This window comes from Mauremys reevesii, linkage group 10, assembly GCF_016161935.1.
Source record: "Mauremys reevesii isolate NIE-2019 linkage group 10, ASM1616193v1, whole genome shotgun sequence".
Taxonomy (NCBI): Eukaryota; Metazoa; Chordata; order Testudines; family Geoemydidae; genus Mauremys; species Mauremys reevesii.
Window position 1 is genome coordinate 19997562 of NC_052632.1, and position 22039 is coordinate 20019600.

The 22039-nt window shown below is 41.7% G+C and overlaps 1 protein-coding gene across 9 annotated transcripts in view; it reads left to right on the forward strand.

Moving 5' to 3' along the window:
- FBN1 (fibrillin 1) overlaps positions 1 to 18649 on the forward strand; it is a 227738-nt gene extending 209089 nt beyond the window's left edge. For 6 of the 9 annotated variants that reach the window (XM_039490873.1, XM_039490872.1, XM_039490876.1 and 3 more), the window contains 8 exons: positions 993 to 1118; positions 1353 to 1475; positions 3647 to 3763; positions 5027 to 5155; positions 6661 to 6780; positions 10209 to 10440; positions 11991 to 12168; positions 15347 to 18649. In XM_039490873.1, coding sequence (XP_039346807.1) covers positions 993 to 1118; positions 1353 to 1475; positions 3647 to 3763; positions 5027 to 5155; positions 6661 to 6780; positions 10209 to 10440; positions 11991 to 12168; positions 15347 to 15736 — 1415 coding nt within the window. In that variant the 3' untranslated portion in view covers positions 15737 to 18649. Of the gene's footprint in view, positions 1 to 849; positions 1119 to 1352; positions 1476 to 3646; positions 3764 to 5026; positions 5156 to 6660; positions 6781 to 10208; positions 10441 to 11990; positions 12169 to 15346 lie in introns of those variants that run through there. The other 3 variants (XM_039490878.1, XM_039490877.1, XM_039490879.1) reach the window with 3 other exon arrangements.
- The last annotated feature ends 3390 nt before the right edge of the window (positions 18650 to 22039 follow it).

Here is a 22039-nt window from a genome sequence, read left to right on the forward strand (position 1 = left end):
TCTTAGAAGTGTTGTTCCCTCCCCATCCCAAGATCATGGGCTCCTGCTCAGTGTGATGCTCCAGCGTGCTCTTGGTTGGTGAGTTGCGTGCACGCACCCTGTGAACAGTGCTGGAGCCATGGAGAGATAAGTCCCATTTACCCCAATACAGCATAGTTTGGTGAAGTTTTTTTTTCTAGTGTGCTGTGCTAACTAAAACACCTTGGGGAAGGAGAAGGTGGAAAACTTTCTTTAAAACATGCAGTATTAGAAAAGTGGGACTTTAGCTTGTTCTAGGTAGTCCCCAGTGATGTTCAGTGGTGGTGTGAGCTGTCAGCAGCAAAGTTTATGCTGCAGTGTTACACTCAGCTTCGCAAACCTGCAAGAAACGTAATACCTAAAGGGTAACATTTTCAAAAGTGCTTAAGTCACTTTGACTTTTGAGGTAGGTTATTAAATACATAACAGCCAGATTTGTAAAGGCACATAAAGAAGCAAACGGGTGCCTAGTGGAATTTTCATAAGCACCTATCTGCATCTTTAGGCATCAAAATACCTTTAAAAATCTGCCCCATGTGATCTTTGAAAATGGGACTTCAGCTCATAAGTCACTTATGTGATTTTGAAAATGTTACACAAATTCACTTGCAAATATGCTGAAATATCCCTGTTAATTTTCTTTGGGCCAGATTCGTAAAAGAAAATGTGAGCTTCATCACTGGCTTAAATGGGAGCTTTAACAAGTCTTTTATTTGAGGTTCTTGATAGGACCTCCTACTCTGTTCATTTGCATTTAAAGCTTGCTCATTACATTTAAATGTTCAATTTGTGCTGCATTGCCTAAATCCATGCATATTTTTCTTTCTAAAGATACATGCCTCCTAAATGCATGGAGCATTTCATTATTTGGATGTTGCATTTTTCTTGTCAAAGCACAGGAGTCTCACTGGAATCAGGTACGGTAATTTCCTATTATTTGTCTTCTCTCTGAATTTATATTTATTGCATTGCAGATATTGATGAGTGCAAGGTTATTCACGATGTCTGCCGGAATGGAGAGTGCATCAATGAGCATGGATCATATCGCTGCATATGTAAACCTGGCTATACTCCAGATATAACAGGCACCCTTTGCGTAGGTAGGTTTTCCATTATTTTACACCTGCCAGTACATTACTAAAGAGATTAACTTGAATGGAAATTTCCAGGAATAAGAAATAAGGGTTTTCTTTCATCATAGGAAAACAAAACATCATGTGTTACCAGACTTTGGGTGAATATTTTTGTGTGAAATAATCTCCTGGATATTTTTAACTCTTCATTACAAATCTTGGTTGATATCGCCAAAAAGAGTCTGGTTTTTCTCATTTTAGATCTGAATGAATGTAACCAGTCTCCTAAGCCTTGCAATTTCATCTGCAAGAACACGGAAGGAAGTTACCAGTGTTCGTGTCCAAAAGGGTACATCTTACAAGAGGACGGGAGAAGCTGTAAAGGTAAAAACTGAAAAGGAAAACTTGACTGGAGGAACTCTACATTTCACAGATTTGACTGTATCTGCCCAAAGATACATTTCACAGACAAATAGCTATCCAGATACGTGCCAAGGGTCTGACTCTGGTGTAAATCAGGAGTATCTCCGCTGAACCCTGCTGTCTAAAACTGGAGTAAATGTGAGAGCAGAGGCGAGCCCAAAAATATTGGAGACAGTTGGAATATTCCAGTAACTATAGCAGTGAATATTTTTTTAAGACTTTTCTTCCGCAATATTTGCTCCCTGGTATAAATATTTTTTCTTCTGATTTTAAGCATGTTGATTTAAGCCATGCCTTGCAATAATAATTTCACTTTAATTAATGCAAGTTATAGTAGCTCAGACTGAATGTTTGCAACAAAAAGATCAACTAGTTCTGCAATACACTGTCAAGCATCAGCAGTGTTTTAACTAACCATTCCTGCAGCACTGGACGAGAGAGGGAAATGAAGGAGAGGAGAATATTCTGTCTCCTCCGTTTCTTTCCTTGGCTCCCATCTCCCAGTAACTTTGGCATCATGCTCAACCCTCACCTTTCTTCTTTCTTCCACACCTCTCCTGTCTACAAAGCTGCCTTTTAACAGGAAGAGACAATAATTTAGAGGTTAAAGGCCTACTACAGGAGTGGGTGGGTGAAGTTCTGTAGCCAGTAATGTGCAGGAGGTCAGACTATGATCATGGTGGTCCCTTCTGAGACCATATTGCCTAAACATATAACTGCTTTGACTCCACCAATTCTGAAACTCTCATCTGTGCCTTCATTTCTCCTCCCCTTGTCTAAAGCAACTCCCAGCTCCATGGCTTTCTCAGGTCCCGGTGCCTTACAATCAAGCTCTCCACTGTTGCTGCCCACTTTCTCACAAGTCCCAAGAGGAACTACCAATAAACCTCATTTCTCAAACAGCCTCACTGGTGCCCCCATGCAGATCCAGTTCAGGGATATTCTCTGTCTCTCCTCCTCTCCACTGCTTCTGCTCATCTAGTAACCTGTCTCCTCTTTGTCTCTTTCTGCAAAACCATTGGTTGGAGACCTCTCTTCTGCAGGCTTTGTCATCTGGAAGAGTCTCTCTGTAGTTCTATATCTTGTCCAATATCCATCTCTTTTCAAATTTCACCTTAAAATGATGAAATTTTCTCTATCGCCAGTAATTTCCATTTTGCTCTCCCTTTGTTGCTGGCTTTATGGCTGCATGCTAACATGTATTCATCCTAGAGAACCAACTTTTTCAGTGCGGAGAGGTGAAGCTCCACATGCAAAGAGGAGCTTGTGCAATTACACATCTGCAAATGCACATAATTTACTGCAACTGCATAGGCAAGTAGGTAGCTGTGTACTTAAATTCCTGTTCGCATTTGCAATATCCAATTTATGAGTATTTGTGGTAAAGGTGCACAATACTGTGGAAGCACTTTTGCATGTGTATTGAAAATTTGGTCCGTAATTTCTGGAATTTATACAATACGCTGTCTTCTGGCCCGCATTATTTCATTCTGTGAAAGCATTTTTAGGTCAAATCTCCAATCCTGCAATGGCTTGTAGCTCCCTTCACATGTAGTCCTACTATATTCAAAAGGGCTCTGCATGCACATCACAGTCGGCACTAAGGGAACCCACTGCAGCATCATGGGCATCATCATCTGTCTGAAAGATGCTACTACAAAACAAGTGTATGCTACCACTGAAGTCAGTTGTCTTCCAAAGGAGCTTCAGCAGGCTATAAACTGTATTCTGCTGAAATGGGCTGTAATCCCAAAGGAACTATTTAAACAATAATGACAAAGTAAAATGGCATTTCCTATGCCAAGTTTGGAATTGCTGTTGTAACCTACAGGGGCTTTACTCAGCCCTTTGATATTAAGGGCATTACTTAAATAAATCAAAATGTAATGTTTCTTGCCTGAAGCTCTCCTGTCCCACTAGCTGACAACAGGCAAGGTCCTCTGACTGGTATCACGTTCTGCTCTGCTAGAGCACTGGGCCAGGCCTGTGCAATATACTTTTACGTTTTACTCTTCTACAACATATTTATATGTTGAACCGCTAACTTGCAGCCACTTCTCTCGGTGTCTACATTGAATGTCAGCACCTTGGTAGGGACTGAAAATGGAAGGAATGTTGGTTTACTCTTTCAGATCTCGATGAATGTGCAACGAAACAGCATAACTGCCAGTTCCTGTGTGTCAACACCATAGGGGGCTTCACTTGTAAATGTCCTCCTGGTTTCACTCAGCATCATACAGCGTGTATTGGTAAGTGACATTGGATGTTGCTCTTCATTAAGTGGAAACTCCCATTTGAGGATTCTTATTGCATCTCATTCCTGACGGTGTTGTAACAGGATGAGTAATTCATCTTCCAGAAGAAAGGAGGTGCAGAAATGGAGGCTATTTATGCTGAATACTGGACCAGATTCTGCTTCCACTTACGCAGGGCAACCACAAAGGATGGAATTTGGCCTAATAAGTTTGTTGTACAAACAGATTTCCTTTGCTGTGTCAGCTACTACCAGTTATTTACTGTAGAATAAACCAATATGTTTGTACAAAGAGCCATGGTTTTTTTAAATAGCCTCTATATTTTGCACCCGCAGTTAGTTGCTTGTGTAAATGAGAGAGTGTCAGTGTCTATATGAATGCACCAGTAAATCAGGTAGTTAGAGCCCTAGGAACAGAGAAGGACTGCACTGGATGAAACAGTAGGGGCAGAGGTGGAAAAAAGGCCTTTCCTCCCTCCCCGTGTCCCTTGTTTCCTGCATGCAAGTCTTTGAGTTCCCTAAGTGCAAGGACTGTACACTGATCGCACTGTGCATGTTTCTGACCCTTTCTTCACTAGTTAGCAGCAGTTTCAGTGTTGTGCCTGTAATTGGGTCCAATGTTAACGTATCTTTAATAAGTTGGCCCTAAATGTTTGCATTTGAACAACTTGGCCTATGTATACATCCATATTAGATCAGTTTAAATATAAAATAGAATCTCTCCTTTTCAGTTCTGTAATCTGGATCTTGATTCTAGTATTCTGTGCTCCTGTGGCATCAGTGTCTGTGCTGTGTATGCAAGGAGAGCAGAATCATAGAATATCAGGGTTGGAAGGGACCTCAGGAGGTCATCTAGTCCAACCCCCTGCTCAAAGCAGGACCATTCCCCAGACAGATTTTTTGCACCAGATCCCTAAATGGCCCCCTCAAGGATTGAACTCACAACCCACTGAGCTATCCCCCATCTCCTCCCCTCAGTCAAGATCCAGCATGAAGGTCTGAGAGCAGTTCCCTTCAAACTGTGTCTCCTGATAGTGTTGTCAAGTGGAAAAGTAGGGATTTCTCTCTCCCCTTTCTTTGATGCAAGGTACAGGATGGAAAGGAGCGCGGTGTCAGTCATGTCAATGTCTTGTGTCACTTATGTTTCTTTTCTGCTTTTCATGCACTCTTATACTATTAACATCCTTGAATGATTGTCTTTGAGATGAGTAATTACCTTGCAGAACAGCACTAATACTTTCATCTGTTTTACCTTTAGATAATAATGAATGTGCCTCTGAAATCAATCTGTGTGGAGCGAGAGGTATTTGCCAGAACACACCAGGAAGCTTCACGTGTGAATGCCAGCGTGGCTTTTCCCTTGATCAGACTGGAGTCAGCTGTGAAGGTAAATAGTAAATAGTACAGACCACTTGAGCCCGCTGGTCTTCTATTGTCCCAACATGAGCCTGGGGCATCCGGCATTATAAACTCAAAGACAACAGCACATAGACTTGTGCTGCCTCACTGGGAATTTGGGGAATAAGACGGTTCCTCTTGGATTTCCCTTCACTTCTCCCCACAGGCATGAGGAGATGGTGATCTTCCCTCTGTGCTGAGCCAAGCGCCTCTGTTCCAAACTGAACATTGTGTGGTGACTTCCTGTTGAATTTTGCCGCAGAATTTGTGAAACCCTTCCCTTCCCTTCCTATGGGGGTTGTTGCTATTTGTAGATCAGCTTTGATATACATTAAAACAATAAGATCTCCAAGGGGCAAAACACAGACAATGAGGTTAGAACCCTGGATGCCTTGATTTTCTGATGGCTCTGTCTGAGTGTGGAAGGGAATTCTACTGTGTGGATCCTATTCATCCCTAGTAAAAGCAAACACAACTCCACTGAAGTCAGTGGATGTGCCAGAAATGAATTTGGCCTCGTATACATGCCCCATAGAAGAAGGGAACAGTAATCATGCATCCGATGTGAGTACGCAAGGAAATACTCACACACATTGCTCTCAGCTATGCAGTTTCACTTCCATTGAAGTAAGTAGGAGCTGTACTTGAAGTACTGTATTTGAAGTCATTTGCATCCAGGAGCTAATTCAAAGCTGGAGTAAGCAAGTGCATGCAACGCCATTAACTTAAACCAGCTCTGAATTTGGCTCTCCCTGTCTAGTTTAGAAGAAGGATTACAGTATGAAGCACAAAGGAGCACTGTGCACAGTCAATTTCAGCGTGTAATGCACTTCTTGCATGTATGAAGTAGAAGAGTGATTGATGCCTGAGTAATGAAGGTTAATAGAATTTGTGAAGAAAAAAGAATCAGAAAGATAGAACCTAAAATGTTTAATAAAAACCAATCCTTTTTTATGACAAATTTTATTTCATCTTACAATGCACGTTTAAAATGCACATTATATTCTTTTTTAAATGCCCTTCATTTAGATCTTTTTGTCTGCCAGTGCTTCCATTCAGTCATAAACGCTCCATTCTTAAGGAATGCAACAACACTTAATGTGTACTGCTCAAATTCTGAGCAAAATATTTTACAGGCCACTGTTTCTAGGATACACTGCTTTCAGTTTTAAAAGTATTTTTTTTAAAAAGATGATCACATTTTGTGTCATAAAATAATTCCCAAATGACGAGAGAACTAACACGAGAAGCCACTGAAGTTAGCTTACTCCTCCTCTGATATTCCTCTCTCTTACAGTTTTATATTGCCACTCATATTTGCCCACCTTTCACAAATTCTCCTCGCTGATCACATGACATTGATTATGGAGGCTAGGAGGATTAAAAAGAAAAGAAAAAAACCTTGTTTAGAAACCACGGAAAATACGGTATTACTTAATATCTCTGTTGAGAAGAGAGAATTCCTGAAACTTGGACTGTGTCTCACCCTTACAGATGTTGATGAATGTGATGGAAACCACCGGTGCCAGCATGGTTGCCAGAATATAATTGGAGGATACAGGTGTAGCTGCCCACACGGATATCTCCAGCATTACCAGTGGAACCAATGTGTTGGCAAGTCACTTTTCTTTGTGAACAAAATAAAATACACCATAATTGTGTTAGCAACAAGATTGGGGGGGAGGAGAGGAGGGGTGTTTCTGTATTTTGTTTAGCCATGTGTTTCATAAAACTCTGTCCAGCAGAAGGCAAACCTGATACGATACTGAGCCCCTCTTGTGACATTCTGAGCATTCTCAACTCCCATTGAAGTCCAATGGGCAAAGCCCTGCTTCAGCAAAGCACTTTAATCAGAGCTAAGTGTGTGCTAGTGAGTAGTCCCATTGACTTCAAGGGAACTACTACTCATATGCTTAAGTACTTTGACTCGGACATGGCCCAAATGCAGAAAACCTTACTCAGCTATCTCTGTCTTTACTCAGACAGGACTCTAATTGAAAGTTGACGACACACAGCAACTGGCACAATCCAAATACAGGGTTTGATTCTAATAGACCTGTAAGATTAAACATCTAGCACAACACTTTGCAAGCATCTAATATTCCAGGACAATCCTGCTGCATCTGCACCTCCATCTTTTAGCTACAGTCCCACAAGTGGGCTGTTGTGTATGAGAACTAGCTTTAAAATCTGCTGAGATCACATGAGTGAATGATAGGTTCTCCTAAGGCTTTGTGGAGGTTTGCCCACATTACAAATCTAAAACATGATTTGTCAAAATTCAGCCAGATTTGACTGTATCTGCCCAAAGATACTTCCCCAGAGCTTAGGGGTAAAGTTTACAAGGAGCACGTACCCAACACTGTTTCTGCTATTGGTTCTTCAGTGTGTTAGGAAATAAATTCACCTGCAGATTAAAATGAAACATTTGGTCCCCATCTAAAATTTGGTTACGTCCCAAGTTGCTGTGACCCACATCAGTGGGGTTACTCCTGGAGAATGTTACTCTTCAATGTGACTTCAGCAGACAGATTTGGGCCCTATGTGTCCCAGAAGTCATAGGAAACAACTCTGTATTATACTGCAGCAGGACAACATGAACCTTTCATATTCAAATGATAGACACATTATTTTTCTGCTGGCTAGGATTGCGTGTATTTCCAGTCTGATTTAATTGGGTTCCGCACAATCTGCAGTTTTGCATGGCTGGCTAAAGAGAGATGTTTGATGACCCCATCTTTGAGAATTAAGAGCCTCATACTCTTTGTTTGGCTCTGTTTGTTTTTAAGAGCATATAAAAATGCCTTTGTTCATTATCGTTCTGCTGCTCTAGGGAGGTCTCTGCTTTTAATTATGTTTACCAAACATTCTGACATATTACACAGCCCTGAATGGGGAGTCTAGACATTTCTGCTCCAGTGCTCAGTGCGTTTTACATGCAGGGGAATTTGAGGTTCATTCAAAAAGTGTTTGGTTATGGAAAGATTTAATTAAATGTGAGGGAGGGGAGAGATTTGATTTAAATTGGGATTTAATTCACCCTTTTAAAAACAACCTGAAAAGAATAAGCTGTAATTTCCAGCTTTCTTAAATATTAAGGATGGAGGAACTCTCTCTGAGCACCTCAAACTATATTTTGGATCTTTATTGCTTGTAATTGAAACCCATGTCTTGCAGGATGATTCCACAGTTGAAACCCATTTTTCTAGCTAAAGTGAAGCATATGCTACCAATGTTTATTAAAAATGAGTGAGCCCCTGATAAGCTGGGCTGATACCAATGGATCCTCTCTGTAGGGTATATTTATTATATCATTTTCCACTGGATTTTTCTCCCCTTTTCCTCGTCACAGTCCCCCTATAAATAGAAATCAATTCTTAAATTCTAGCTCAGTGGTTCTCAGCCAGGGGTCCGGGGCCCACTGGGGGGGCCGCGAGCAGTTTTCAGGGTCTGCCAAAATAAACCAGAGAGTAGGGCCAGTGCTAGACTCACTGGGGCTGAAGCTGAGGCCCGAGCCCCACCACCCTGCGTGAAGCCAAAGCTCAAACAGCGTAGCTTTCTGGGCCCCCTGTGGCGTGGGGCCCCAGGCACTTGCCCTGCTTGCTACCCCCTAATGCCAGCCCTGGCTTTTAATCTACTGGGTATGCAGAAAAAGTTGTGGAACAGGCAGGCCATGGAGTTGGCGGGGGGCTCAGAAAGAAAATGGTTGAGAACCCCTGTTCTAGTTGATTCAACATTAGGTAAAATGAATTCGTTGTTCTTAGTTGCTGTGGTTGTTATAACCTTCTTATAACCCAAACTTACATTCATAATGTAGGCAAGATAACCATGAGTTCAGCAGCAAATAAGTATGTAGGCTTGAGCCATAGTTAGTGACATAGAACCCAAACCTGTCCTTGTTTTAGTTAATGACTAAACACCTGTGGACTTCAGGGAGTCAAGGTCAGGCTCTAGGTTCTACTGTTTCCTGAATGTAAGAGTATGAATGTCTTAAGTATGGTTAGATATTAATCTGGGGCCCCTGGGCATACCACAGGGGAAGAATTTTTGTCACAGGCTTTTGCAGGACCTTTCCTTCATGTAATTTGGCAATCTTGAATCTGCAAATCATTTCTGTCTTTTTGACCTTATTACATGAAGCGTACAGGGACTTTTTGATGTTGCTGCAACACACATTTAGTTAATCACCGAAGAATGCTTTGGATCCTCCCATGTCTTGTACAGTGTATGACTGTTTCTCTAGCCCAGGCAGTTCTGTTGTCTGCCAAGCCATAACTCAATATTGCAAGAAATGTAAGGGATTGCTTTAAAATATAGAAAAATAGCTAAACTTTGTCACAGAACAGAAGCATTAATAAATCTCAAGGCACTCTTGAAAACATCCTGAACAATAAGCTATATATTTACTGCAGATGAGTCCAACCTGACCTCCAACTCACCATACCACTCAACTGGGGGAAAGTTCAGATCCAAACTTTGTCCATCTTTAATATTTACATATGCTTGCAAAGGGGCTTTAATACTATGCTTTTCCTGCTTATTTCTTCTGTAAGGAACTGTACCTCATCTATATCTCCTTTTTTAATCAAAAAAAGATTCAGTAGTTACTGAAGGTGTCATCCATTATTTCTTCACTCTTTCCCCTTAATGTTTTACAATATAATAAACATGGTGTTACCGGGCCAGCTCCTCAGCTTCATCCAGTTTACACTTGGCATAGCTGAGAAGGGAGGTGGGTGGGGAAGGTGGCACATAAGCCACTGTTCTACTCCCTTGAGCTGGGCTGGGCTGAAAAAGCTTCTGGTATGGTGTAGAGTAGTCCAAGGGTTGCTCTGTGTTACTCTGGTTGCAGTGGTCTCCTAGGGACTGCTGCAGCAGCCAGGGATGAGGCAGAGCCCTGTTCTTGGATTTGGACATATGATGTGGCAGCATGTTTGAATCTGCTCCGTTATCAAGTTATCTAAAGTTACAGAGGGGAGCGATAGGCTGAATTAGTCCTAAGAATAAAAGCCAGTCTCTAATCTGCTGTGCTTCCCTTCCAGATGAAAACGAATGCCTCAGTGCACATGTTTGTGGAGGAGCATCTTGTCACAATACTTTGGGAAGCTATAAATGTATGTGCCCTACCGGATTTCAGTATGAACAATTTAGTGGCGGTTGCCAAGATGTCAATGAATGCAGTTCTGCACAAGCCCCATGCAGTTATGGTTGTTCAAATACTGATGGTGGCTATGTCTGTGGATGCCCACCTGGTTACTTCAGGATAGGACAAGGGTAAGGGCTTCTCATATTTAAACTAATAGCCATTAAGTGGCAAAATCTGCTCCCTTGCCTCTGCTGTGGAGCTGCTGGAAAAGGGGTAGGATTTGGGGAAGGCGTCTGAGAGTTGCACACTCCCTCCTGTGCTTGGAGCCAAGCTCTGCAAGGGAGATGAGGCAGGGCCGGAGGGGAGGTGAAGGTGGGGATGATGGATCTATAGCAAGATGGATTCTCTAGGCCTTGCCAAGGAAGTTTGGCTCAGGGCCACAAAGGATACTACAAGCTGGAGTAGTGTCTGCTGAGCCACTCCTGTTGGGAGGGACGATTCCTCTCTTCCTTTGTTCTCCTACAAAGAACCCCAGCACCTACCCCACGTACCTGAGCTGTGCACTAGGGAGATTTTCCCCGTCAGTATGCACTTGATTCTTGTGCAGCATAGAGCTCCTCTCTAAGAAAAGGGGAGTTGTATGGCTCTAAAAACAATTGCTGTTATCCCAGTCTTTTACTGATGACGTTAGAATGAAATATCTTTATATTGGAGTGATCCTGTGTTTCTAGTTGAATGGCATCCAAGTTCCAAGGGAATTATTTTCTGTATATGTCTATGCTGGCATGAAAATTAGAGAATAGTGCTCATTAGAACTTCATGTGCAACCTACAAAATACAGGCCTGGGTCTGAAGACTTTTGGCACTTTTCCTTCCATTAGCTTCATTGAGACTTTTAGGTGTGTGAAGAATCTAGGTTCAGGCACTTTGGTGGATGGGATAAAGATCCTGGCCTACATTTTCAAAAGTGACCAGTGATTTATGGGTGCCCAACTTGAGGAATTTAAGATGAGAGGCTCGGTGCTTCCTGAATATCCTCCATCAAGGTGTCTTGGATCGGGCACCCGAAATCACTAGCTACTTCTGAAAATCAGGGCCTGTGTTTATAAATCATTATTTACATAGCATAATATTAGTAAATCAGTATTTACATACAGCCAAACATTGGAGGTCTTTTTTAGGCAAAGCCCCACTGGGCCAGTTTCTCTGAAGCCAAAGTGTGACTGAGAAGAGAATTCGGCCTGTTGACCTCAGTAGGAATTTTACCAGTTAAATTGGCTACGTTATTTGTGTGTGTGTTTAGAGCAGTGTTTCCCTAACTTGGGACGCCGCTTGTGTAGGGAAAGCCCCTGGTGGTCTGGGCTAGGCTAGTTTGTTTACCTGCCGCGTCGGCAGGTTCGGCCGATTGCAGCTCCCACTGGCCGTGGTTCACTGCTCCAGGCCAATGGGAGCTGCTGGAAACGGCAGCGGCTGAGGGACATACTGGCTGCTGCTTCCAGCAGCTCCCATTGGCCTGGAGCAGTGAACTGGGGCCAGTGAGAGCCGCGATCGGCCGGACCTGCGGACGCGGCAGGTAAACAAACCGTCCTGGCCTGCCAGGATATTTCCCTACACAAGCGGCGTCCCAAGTTTGGGAAACACTGGTTTAGAGCAATACAAGTTCTTAATGTTGTATGGGTTTTTTCTTGAGGGGTGGAACTAATTTCATGGAACTAATTTTCACTTCTTAATTCATCAGACACTGTGTTTCTGGAGTGGGACTGGGTAAAGGTCATGGTCAGGAATTGCCCGTCAGCGGTGAAGTAGATGACAACTCTCTCTCCCCCGAGGCTTGTTATGAATGTAAAATCAACGGTTATCCCAAGAGAGGAAGGAAGCGCAGAAGCACTAATGAAACTATTGCAAATGAATCAGAGGTAATTGTCCTTCTTGGGGAGGGATTTGGGCTGTTTTCTAAGAGCCAGAATCAGGGACTTAGCGTGCAAAGAAAGAATCCAGAGGGAAAATTTCAGACCACAGCCAGGCATGTCAGTTCAACATGGCCCAAGGAGTTGCTCTGGGACTTTGCATGTCTGGGTGGGCTTTCTGAACATACTCACAGTCATCAGGGAGAGGTCATCTTTAGAAGATCCTAACACGCTTGCTCATTTCCTGTTTCTTGTCAAACGCTAAAGCTAAATGCCCATCCAACTCTCCAGCAAGGGGTGAGCTCAAGAGCAAGGATGATTCTCGATATCAAAGGACAGCATGAGTGTAGAACACTTTTGTGACCTTGTGGTCTCAAAACAGGGACATTTAGTTCTGGGAGTGGGTGAGTCCCCCACTGAAAGGGACTGTGTTGAGCATGGAGTGGGTGGGAGTGGGACCCTCTCCAAAGGAAATACTGTGTTCCAAAGGCTAAATTCAGAAACTGCTGGGATTCCTGTGCATCCAGTCACTTCAGCCTTTCACAAGGTATGTGGACGTGCTTCTGGTCACCCACAATCTGGCTGTGGACCAAAGGCTGTCAGAGACAGGCAAACAGTGTTCTCCCTGTGTGGCCCAGATAGCAGAGCTGGAAGCTGAATTCAGAACATAATTGTTGGAAGGTCACTTGAGTGATCAGTAGATTTAATGTTGGGATCTTTAGGTTGGGGTAACTGTGAAATTTAAATTACTACAGTCTGCTGTGATGCTCAGCCAACTCCCCCTCCTCTCTGCTGTTGTCATGGGCCTCTTGCACCAAATAATGTTGTTAATAGATGATGTAATGACCTGTATTTACATTAAAAACAGTGTGTTGTGTGACTAGTTGCACCTATCTACAAGTCGCCTTTCACTCAGTCCAATGGGAGACGGTTTTCTTTTCATTTTTAGCAAACATTCCTTAAAATAAATTCAAAGGAAAATAAACACTGCATCAACCTCATCCTTACGGTTTGTTTTGAATTGACAAAAGCGAGTAACTTTGGTGTTAAAACAGTCAACCCTGCTCTGTTCTTAACTTGCCTGGCAGAAAAATGTTAGACTCCTTCTGTTTCCAGCATCTTACAATGCCTGTGCACAAGAAGCCATAGTGGCAGGTTCAACTTTGCATGTCCATTGACCAAATTCTGCACTCTGACTCAGGCCGAATTCTCTCTCACTTTGATGGGAGATTTGTCTAACTGAGGGCTGCAGGATTTGGCTCCTTTCATAGTTTGTAAGGCCGGAAGGGGCTATTGTGATCATCTGGTCTGAACTCTTGTATAGCACAGGCCAGAGAACTTCCTTCAATTAATTTATACTACAAAATTCATATTCTTCTTTTTGAGAAATTTTAATTAATTTACATTAGAAATGACACCAGATCCAAGCTCATTTAATTGATTCCCTTCCATCTTCTCCAGCTGCTCTAAGACAACTATAAACTGATAGTGGCAGGCTTTGTATTAAAATGCACAGAAGCTGCCAGGGAATGGGCCATTGCTGTAGTCTTCAGGTTGTACAGATTTTATATAAGTCAGCTGAAAGTACGGGTTTTTTTTAGTTTTGTGTTGTGCATCCTGATGAGTATAACCCAGAAAACTTTAAAGGGCCTCCTAAAATGTCCCTGTACCACATGCACACTTACCGAGCTAAGCGTCCTGCATGCTTTCAGCGTATATATATTTGCATGTGCAGATATCTCACCTTTTCACGTGCTAACACGGGGAATCAGGAACACCCTTCACACATGTAAAATAACTCAAGTTTGTGTGTGCAAGCCAAGTTGTATACACAGGTACATGATCCACATGTGCAAAAGTAGGGGGGTTTTGCCCACGCAAAAGTGTTTTGGATGCACTTTTCTGGACCCCTTGCAATTGATGCGCAGTTTATAATCATGCAAGATCAATGATTTAGTAAAGCACAATAAATATACTTGAAGAAGAAGCTGTGTTGAGTGTGAAGCAAGCTGGAATGCCACAGGTGTGATAACTGTTCCCTAAAAATCATCAGGGTTTCAAAGCTTAGCGTGTTTGCTAGCCGATGAAGGGTAATTTGTCGCTGTGGCTGAAGAATTACACTGGCATACCCTGGCCTGCTGCAGGAAGTTTCCAAATTAATATCGTTCCAGCTGACATTCTTTTATGTTCCCTGAAACTCTGCCTTTTAGAAATGTTACTAATAACTCATCTCAGTGGAGTTTAGCTCATGTCTTATATGAGTTCAATCACCTTGACTTCGGCTATATCTGCACTGGCTCTGCAGGTGTAATGTCCCACTTGGATAGATATACACATGCTAGCTTTGATAGAGTGAGTGTGCTAAAAATAGTGTAGACATCACAGTGCAGGTGGTGGGAGACATTATCCACCCTGAATATAACCCCATCCAGGACCCTAGGTTGTATTCAGGGCACCTAATGCTTCTTGCCACTAACGACAGCAGCTATGCTGCTAATTGTAGTGCACTAGCTCGATCAAAGCCAGTGCAATCTATTCAAGCAGGAAAATACATCTCTGGCTTCAGTGTAGATGTGTCCTTAGAGGCAAGAGCTGATACCCACTTCATCTCTAGCTCCCTTAGGCTGTAGCACAGAAGCTGTTTGAAGCCTGTTCCAACAGAGTGCCTAAGTAGAGGAAAGCTTGCAAAGAAGAAAACTAAGTCACACCCATTAAATGACTCACCTGCTCCACAAACCACATTACCTCACACAGCTCATTATTAGCTTCACTTCACTACTGCTTTTGACAGACTGGGAAGTGTGACACAGGTATGTGCACCTAGCATGTGTGGAAGATGAGAAAAGGGTCTGAACTCTGAAATGCATCATCTCAAAGCTCTGAGAGCCATGTGCAGCATGCAGCCTGATGTGAGATGACCCATTCAGAGAACGCTAGTTGCAAGTAACTAAGACTTTCTTTTCTTTTGCCTTCATACACAGGACTAACTGCTCAGTTCAAGGTTCAAATCCTGCTCTGACCGAGACCCTCTGCTAGTCAGTTGGAGCAAATGGAGTTGCCTGGCGTTTAAGACGGGCAACAATATAGTTTTCTTTTCAACTTTTTTATTTATAAAAGTTAAGTTGTTTATAAATGGATGAAACTGTTCTGTGACAAAGCAGAGACTAATGTTAGTGTTCTTGTGCAGGATCAACCTGAGGTGGAACCAGAAGTAAGTCTTGCCAGTTGGGATAGTGAAAAAACAGCCGTCTTTTCCTTCAACATCTCTGGGCTTAATAACAAAGATCGCATCCTGGAACTTCTTCCCGCTCTCTCAACACTGACAAATCACAACCGATATTTAATTGACTCTGGAAACGAAGATGGTTTCTTTAGAATCAATCAGAAGGAAGGGATAAGCTACCTTCATTTCACAAAGAAGAAGCCAATACCTGGAACCTACTCATTACAAATCAGTAGTATTCCACTCTATAAAAAGAAGGAACTTAATCAGCTTGAAGACAAACATGACAAAGACTACCTCAGTGGTGAGCTGGGAGATAACCTGAAAATGAAAATTCAGATTTTGCTTCATTAATTCATCAACCAAAGACCAAATAATTAAAACCAAAGATAGATAGGTAGGACTGAATGTTCCTCCCAATCAGATTCTCCATATCATAGGTACAATCTTTCATGAGTACATTTGTATGAATGAGCACTATTATATTATTACATAAGCAAGGTACAGAATGAATACCCTAGATCAAAACAACCACTTTCTCAGGCTTCTTAAAGTGTAGCTGAGCTACCTTGATATGTTGAATCTTGAAAACTGGGACTTTTATCATTGGAGGTTGGCCACTGATGCTGAGACACATCATTTCAGCAGAGGTACAAGAACGTGCTTTCAACTGATGGACTTCTCTATTTTTGTAATTCTTAAACTTTGCTTCTCCAACTACAACTTACTAGGTCAGCCATTTATGATATCCATTTGGTGCTAGTACATTTTCAATCTAGATTTATAAATGCACTGTAATATTTACACAACTTAGAAGCCAAAATTGCAATTATTCAGTCTACATACTTCAATCAACCAAAGTTAGCTCAGTAGTTTATCTCAGTTATGCCTATAATACAGTACATGTAAATTAAGTGTGTGTATACTGTAATCATACTATTTTTATCAATGAAGCATTTGTAAACTAGATTAATAATACCCTTAATGTGAGGGTTTGTAATGGTGCTTATAAAGACCAACTACTCGTTAACTGTATACACAAACCTGATGATGAAATTTCTGTGACTTACCAAAATGCACTGAGGTCAGTAGGGACCATTAAACATTCTCAGAAGTCAGATGATAATCAGTGCCATCCTACACCATGACATTATGTAATACATGTCAAGAGTACCCATAATCATTCATATCAACAAGGGTTCAATGTCACAATAAAACAGTGGGTTTTTTTAGTTTATTCTGTGACTTTGTGTTCTTGCTAGTACTAGCTCTTCAGTACACTAAACTGAATGTTTATGCTTCATGCATTCCTGTATAGTGTGGGATATATTGCATGTATAGGTGATTAGTTACTGATTATGTGCATCTGTAGTTTATTCAGTCTTCCTACGGAGGAAGACAGAAGAAAAATACAGAATTAGTCACAATACTGATTCAGCAATGGAATTCTTTAAAATGTAGCTCCCAAAGGGCAAGTTAGAATATTTCCAATGAGCTGACCTAAATAATCCTGTCAATCAGTAACTAATAGCCAAAACACGCAAAATTTCATTTCAAAAGTCTTGTCTCCTAAAGCCCCTTTGGCATGCAAAAAGTATTCCATTCTTCCTCCTCCTCCCCTCCCCATGACATCTATTGTCAAATAATCCAAGGCTGATTACAAAGGAATAATCCAGTATTGAAATCAACTGCAAATTATATGACATGCATAATGTGAAGGTGCCAGTGTTTGTCTATGAAATGGTACAAGCTACCACTTTAGCAGGAAAAGAACATTCTATTGATATGTGACAATGTAATACCCCCCAAAAAAGAAAACAATTTGTGGCACTGAAAATACAGTGCAAAAACTTGTTTGGACAGCATTGTAGTTGATAGATGGAAATACACTGAGCCACAATCATTTGTGAAAGGGAAATGTTCTGCAGTAATTCACTCAGAGGGGTATTATTTTCTGTAATCAGATTTCATCTCGGATTTTTTTTTCTCCATAACCAGCTTAATAATATAAAAAGAAGTTGGCACACGGAGGGTCACCATGATGTTTTCAATAGTCCATGCCTGGTTTTATTTACCATAGTGCCACAGTTTTGAACAGCATATTTTCCACATGTTGATTAGCTATAGCAAAACATATTCAGAGTTTTACAATTGTAAATACCATTCCCATTTCAATAGGTAGTGAGGTGGGTTTTTTTATGCCAGTGAAGGCATGTACATTGTAGTGTATTTGGCTTTTTTCTTTCCTGTACATAAAAACTGAGGGGAACTAAAAGGAATTATTTTAGAGAAATCTACAGACAATGTCAAGTGGATTTCTTGGTTTAACATTTAAATCTTTATATAACACCTTATCATGCCAAAAGGTGTTTGTGCTCCAGCAGCCTCAATGTTGTCTGCACAGCTCTGAAAATCATCTTTGTTTATGGCAAAGGGGAAAAAAGGCAGTTTGAAATATTGTGATTTCGTAGGTCTCACAAAAGAGAGACTATTTAATAGTATTTCTGTGTCATGGAGTGATATATTCAGACAAGAGGAGATGTTTAGAATCAGAAAGTTCTCTCTGTCAGCTAAACACAATATTTGAACAATTCCAATGTTATGCTACAAAATCTTGACAATGTCCCTTTAATGGGTTCAGAATGCAAAGCCCAATCCTGCAAACAGATCTGTGTGTAGCGACCCATGTCTCTCTCTTTGCAGGATTGGGCCCTGAATTGAGATTTGCCTCTGTATGCCTGTCGATGTAATTTAGAACTTTTAGCGTCAATAATTATTGACATGAGTTTAATTTCTTAATTACTCCTGGATTTGGGATGAACAACAAAGAGTGTTTAGCCAATGGTGTTTGTGGAATGTACAAGAGCAATTAAATACAACTATTTTCTTGTATTTGACTTGGTAGTGGATTCACAGAGACTCTAAGCTTGCAGTGGAGTTGAAGGGGAGGAGGAGCTTTAGTATGGTTTTGTACGTAAAAGTTAGTTTTCATATTAGAGTTAGGGAAATGGTGATACATATTTTAGCTCTTTGAAATAATTGTGGCTTTTAGCAAGTGAATTTGTGCATAACTTATGCATGTGCCAAAATATTATAATATCTGGTTAACATACAACTTAACAAAAATGTCTCATTACTGTATATATCAACCCAGTCTCTTGACTTGCTGTGTATTGTAACAGTATCTTGTAAGCTTGACAGATGATGTGTATTTTGGCAGGACATGACTGTTTCCACAGTCTCCCTTTTAAACGGTCTTGCAAAGAACCCAAACTGTTTGTCTTTCTTATAGCTGGTCTGAGACCAATTTCCAGGTAGCTGCTCTTGCTGGGATTTCATATCAAAGTCATATGTTAATGCAAAGGTTTCTAGTTTGTAGTTTGTTCTGATTTGGGCTCTGGAACAGACAAGTCTAGGTTCCTCAGCACAGGTAGGGCCTGCCCTCTAGGAGTCTGATACATTTGATCTTTGCCTGCTGCTGTAACCGACTCTCAGCACACCTTTCTGGGACTGTTTGGTTACTCACATTCAGCTGTCACCTGCCTCTACAGGTAAGTGTGATGCTAACCAGTCCACATCAAACTGCTGACATTCGAGCTCACCTTGGATCAAGCCAAGTGACAGAGCAGGATTTTACCTTCTGAGCCTTTCACCTCTCTTTCTAGCAAATGTCAATTTTTAAAAAGCATTTTTTAGGTTCCCATTTTAAAGCCACAGCACTAAAGCCTCACACCAGTTTTAGGGATCAGAGTTACTTCAGCCAGAATCAGTACATTGCAACCAAAGTTCAAATGCCATATGCACACTCCTTGGGACCTAGATAGATACCAGATGGGTTCAAATCCCTCTTCCTTTTTCACTCAAAATGGGGACAAAAATAAAAAGACCAAGAAAGTTCTATTTGATATCCATGTTCCAGTCAGTATGAAGGTACCCACACAACTTTTGCACAGCTGCAAATGCAGATTACTCATGCCAAGAGCACAATCCCAGCTGAGAAGGAGGCACCAGGGATAATGGAGTATGTACAAAAACAGGTGGCCCATGACCTTCAGCCCTCATCCTATACCACCCTCTCTATGGTATTGCATGGTCTCTGGAAGCGAGGGGAGCTAGGATTGGGTGCAAATAGTGTGCCTCACTTTAGTGACCTTCACACTTTCTTATTCAAAATGGCCTGAATTTAGCCCTTTGTAACATTTTGGCGTTAACTGTAGTCATCTCGAAAAATCTAAGTTGAGTGTCCCCTTCTGAGCGCTCTCCAGAACAAACCACTAGTCATCACGTTAATATGGTCATATCAAAATAACACCTCGGAGAAAACTTTACCTTTAGAAAATCCATTAGCTTCTGCTCCATAAGTGTGGGAGGAACGTATAGATGCCTGGCTAAACACCTACTCTGTGCATTGGGTAAATATTTGTGCCCCCAAATTTCACCTGTACAAGGACAATCTCTGCTCTGCACGTTCCTGCTGATATTACCAGAGCTGGTGCACAAAACAGGATAACAAAAGGTGGAGTTGTGTTGGCTTGCATGCTGTGAAAAACAAGAGCAAGCAATACTATCCAAAGGGAAAAGGATAAAATCAGTGAGACAAGAAATTATTCTTGGGGTTCTCAGAAGGTATTACCCACCAAACACAGATTTCAAAGGATGTGTCTGTCAAACTAGTGTTCCACAGCTAAAGCTCATCTAATGTGCAACAGCAGTCAAAAAAGTGAACAGAATAGTGGGAATCATTAAGAAAGGGATAGATGATGAGACAGAAAATATATTGCCTCTATATAAATGAATGGTATGCCTACATCTTGAATACTACATGCAGATGTGGTTGCCCCATCTGAAAAAGATATATTGGAATTGGAAAAGGTTCAGAAAAGGGCAACAAAAATGATGAGGGGTATAGAACGGCTGCCGTATGAGGAGAGATTAATAAGACTGGGACTTTTCAGCTTGGAAAAGAGACAACTAAGGGGGAATATGATAGGGGTCTATAAAATCATGACTGGTGTGGAGAAAGTAAATAGGGAAGTGTTATTTACTTCTCATAACACAAGAACTAGGGGTCACCAAATGAAATTAATAGGCATCAAGTTTAAAACAAACAAAAGGAAGTATTTTTTCACACAACGCAGAGTCAACCTGTGGAACTCCTTGCCAGAGGATGTTGTGAAGGCCAAGACTATAACAGGGATCAAAAAAGAACTAGATGAATTCATAGAGGATAGGTCCATCAATGGCTATTAGCCAGGTTGGGCAGGGATGGTGTTCCTAGCCTCTATTTGCCAGAAGCTGGGAATGGACAACAGGGGATGGATCACCTGATGATTACCTGTTCTTTTCATTCCCTCTGGGGCACCTGGCATTGGCCACTGTTGGAAGACAGGATACTGGGCTAGATGGACCTTTGGTCTGACCCAGTATGGCTATCCTGTTCTTATGTGAAAGTGCCCTGGCAAAAGACCACTCATACTTTCACTTTACAATTTAGTCACAACAAAATACTTTGCCTGCAAAGTTTAGAACACTCTCCCCCAGTTCATTGCCTATGGGGATTATAGCTGATGACAGTTGCATGCTGGTTGTCACACTGAAATATAGTTATTGGCCAGCGGTAATATTAAAGATTCAGACCCTTCAAACTATTGTAGCGATTATTGCAAGCTAAAGTCTTGCTGATGCTCAGATTCATTTCAGAGGCAAAAGGTCACAAATTATGTGATCTGCTCTACTGGGTGCATTCTCATTGAAAGAAGCTTTACCTTTTTTTCCCCACGGCATGCAGTGGTATATTGGGCCAGACTGTGATTTCAGTGATCCCAGTGTACATCCAGAGTAATTTCCATGAGTGCATTAGAGTTATTTGGTGTAACTGAGATCAGAATTAGGTCCATTGTATAGAAGTTGTTTAATACCCGTAGATGCCATTAAGCATGCAGTCCTTGCCCAAACACATTTAGCCCTGTCCTGAATGCCAGTTCAGATGCAGTGTTTTGTTTCCCTACACTTTCATTCTGCAGCCATTTTTCACAACCCTCTACTTCCTGAAGCAGCTGACGCATGACTATAAGGGTATTCTTCACAGTGGCCGTCTTCAGTGCACTGAGTTAAGTCAGCCAGCAAGATGAGCATATAGATCATACAATAGCTGAGTCTCCACAGCAAACCTGAGCTCCTCAAGCTTTGTGCACTCTGAGACTTTAGCACATAAACTGTTCCTCCGAGAAGGATCTTGCTCTCAGGGGTTAGATAAGATGTTGGTTACTTGAGCCTACATTACCTCTACAAGAGGGGAGTTTGAAATGCAAGACGTCAGCTGACTTCCAGCAAAGCCTGACTAGAAGAGGCCAAAGAGGGATGATTCTGCACGTCCGTCATTACCATGCCATTGTGCATGTGGCCCAATAATTAATTAGCAATGACACTGGTGTCATGAGGGGGGCGCGGCGGGTGAGCCTGAAGAGTACTAAGGAAAGCCAGTGCTGTGTGTCTGTAATGAAATTAAAATGATGGGTAGTTTATCCTCTGTCTCCTGTGCTTTTCATCACGCCAAGAGCTTAGGCAAAGAAGATGCAGGAGCGCAAGTCTTGACTGTGCTACCTAAAGCAGCTCACATATAAATCCTAAGGCATCATTGGTCCAGTCCTGCAAGGA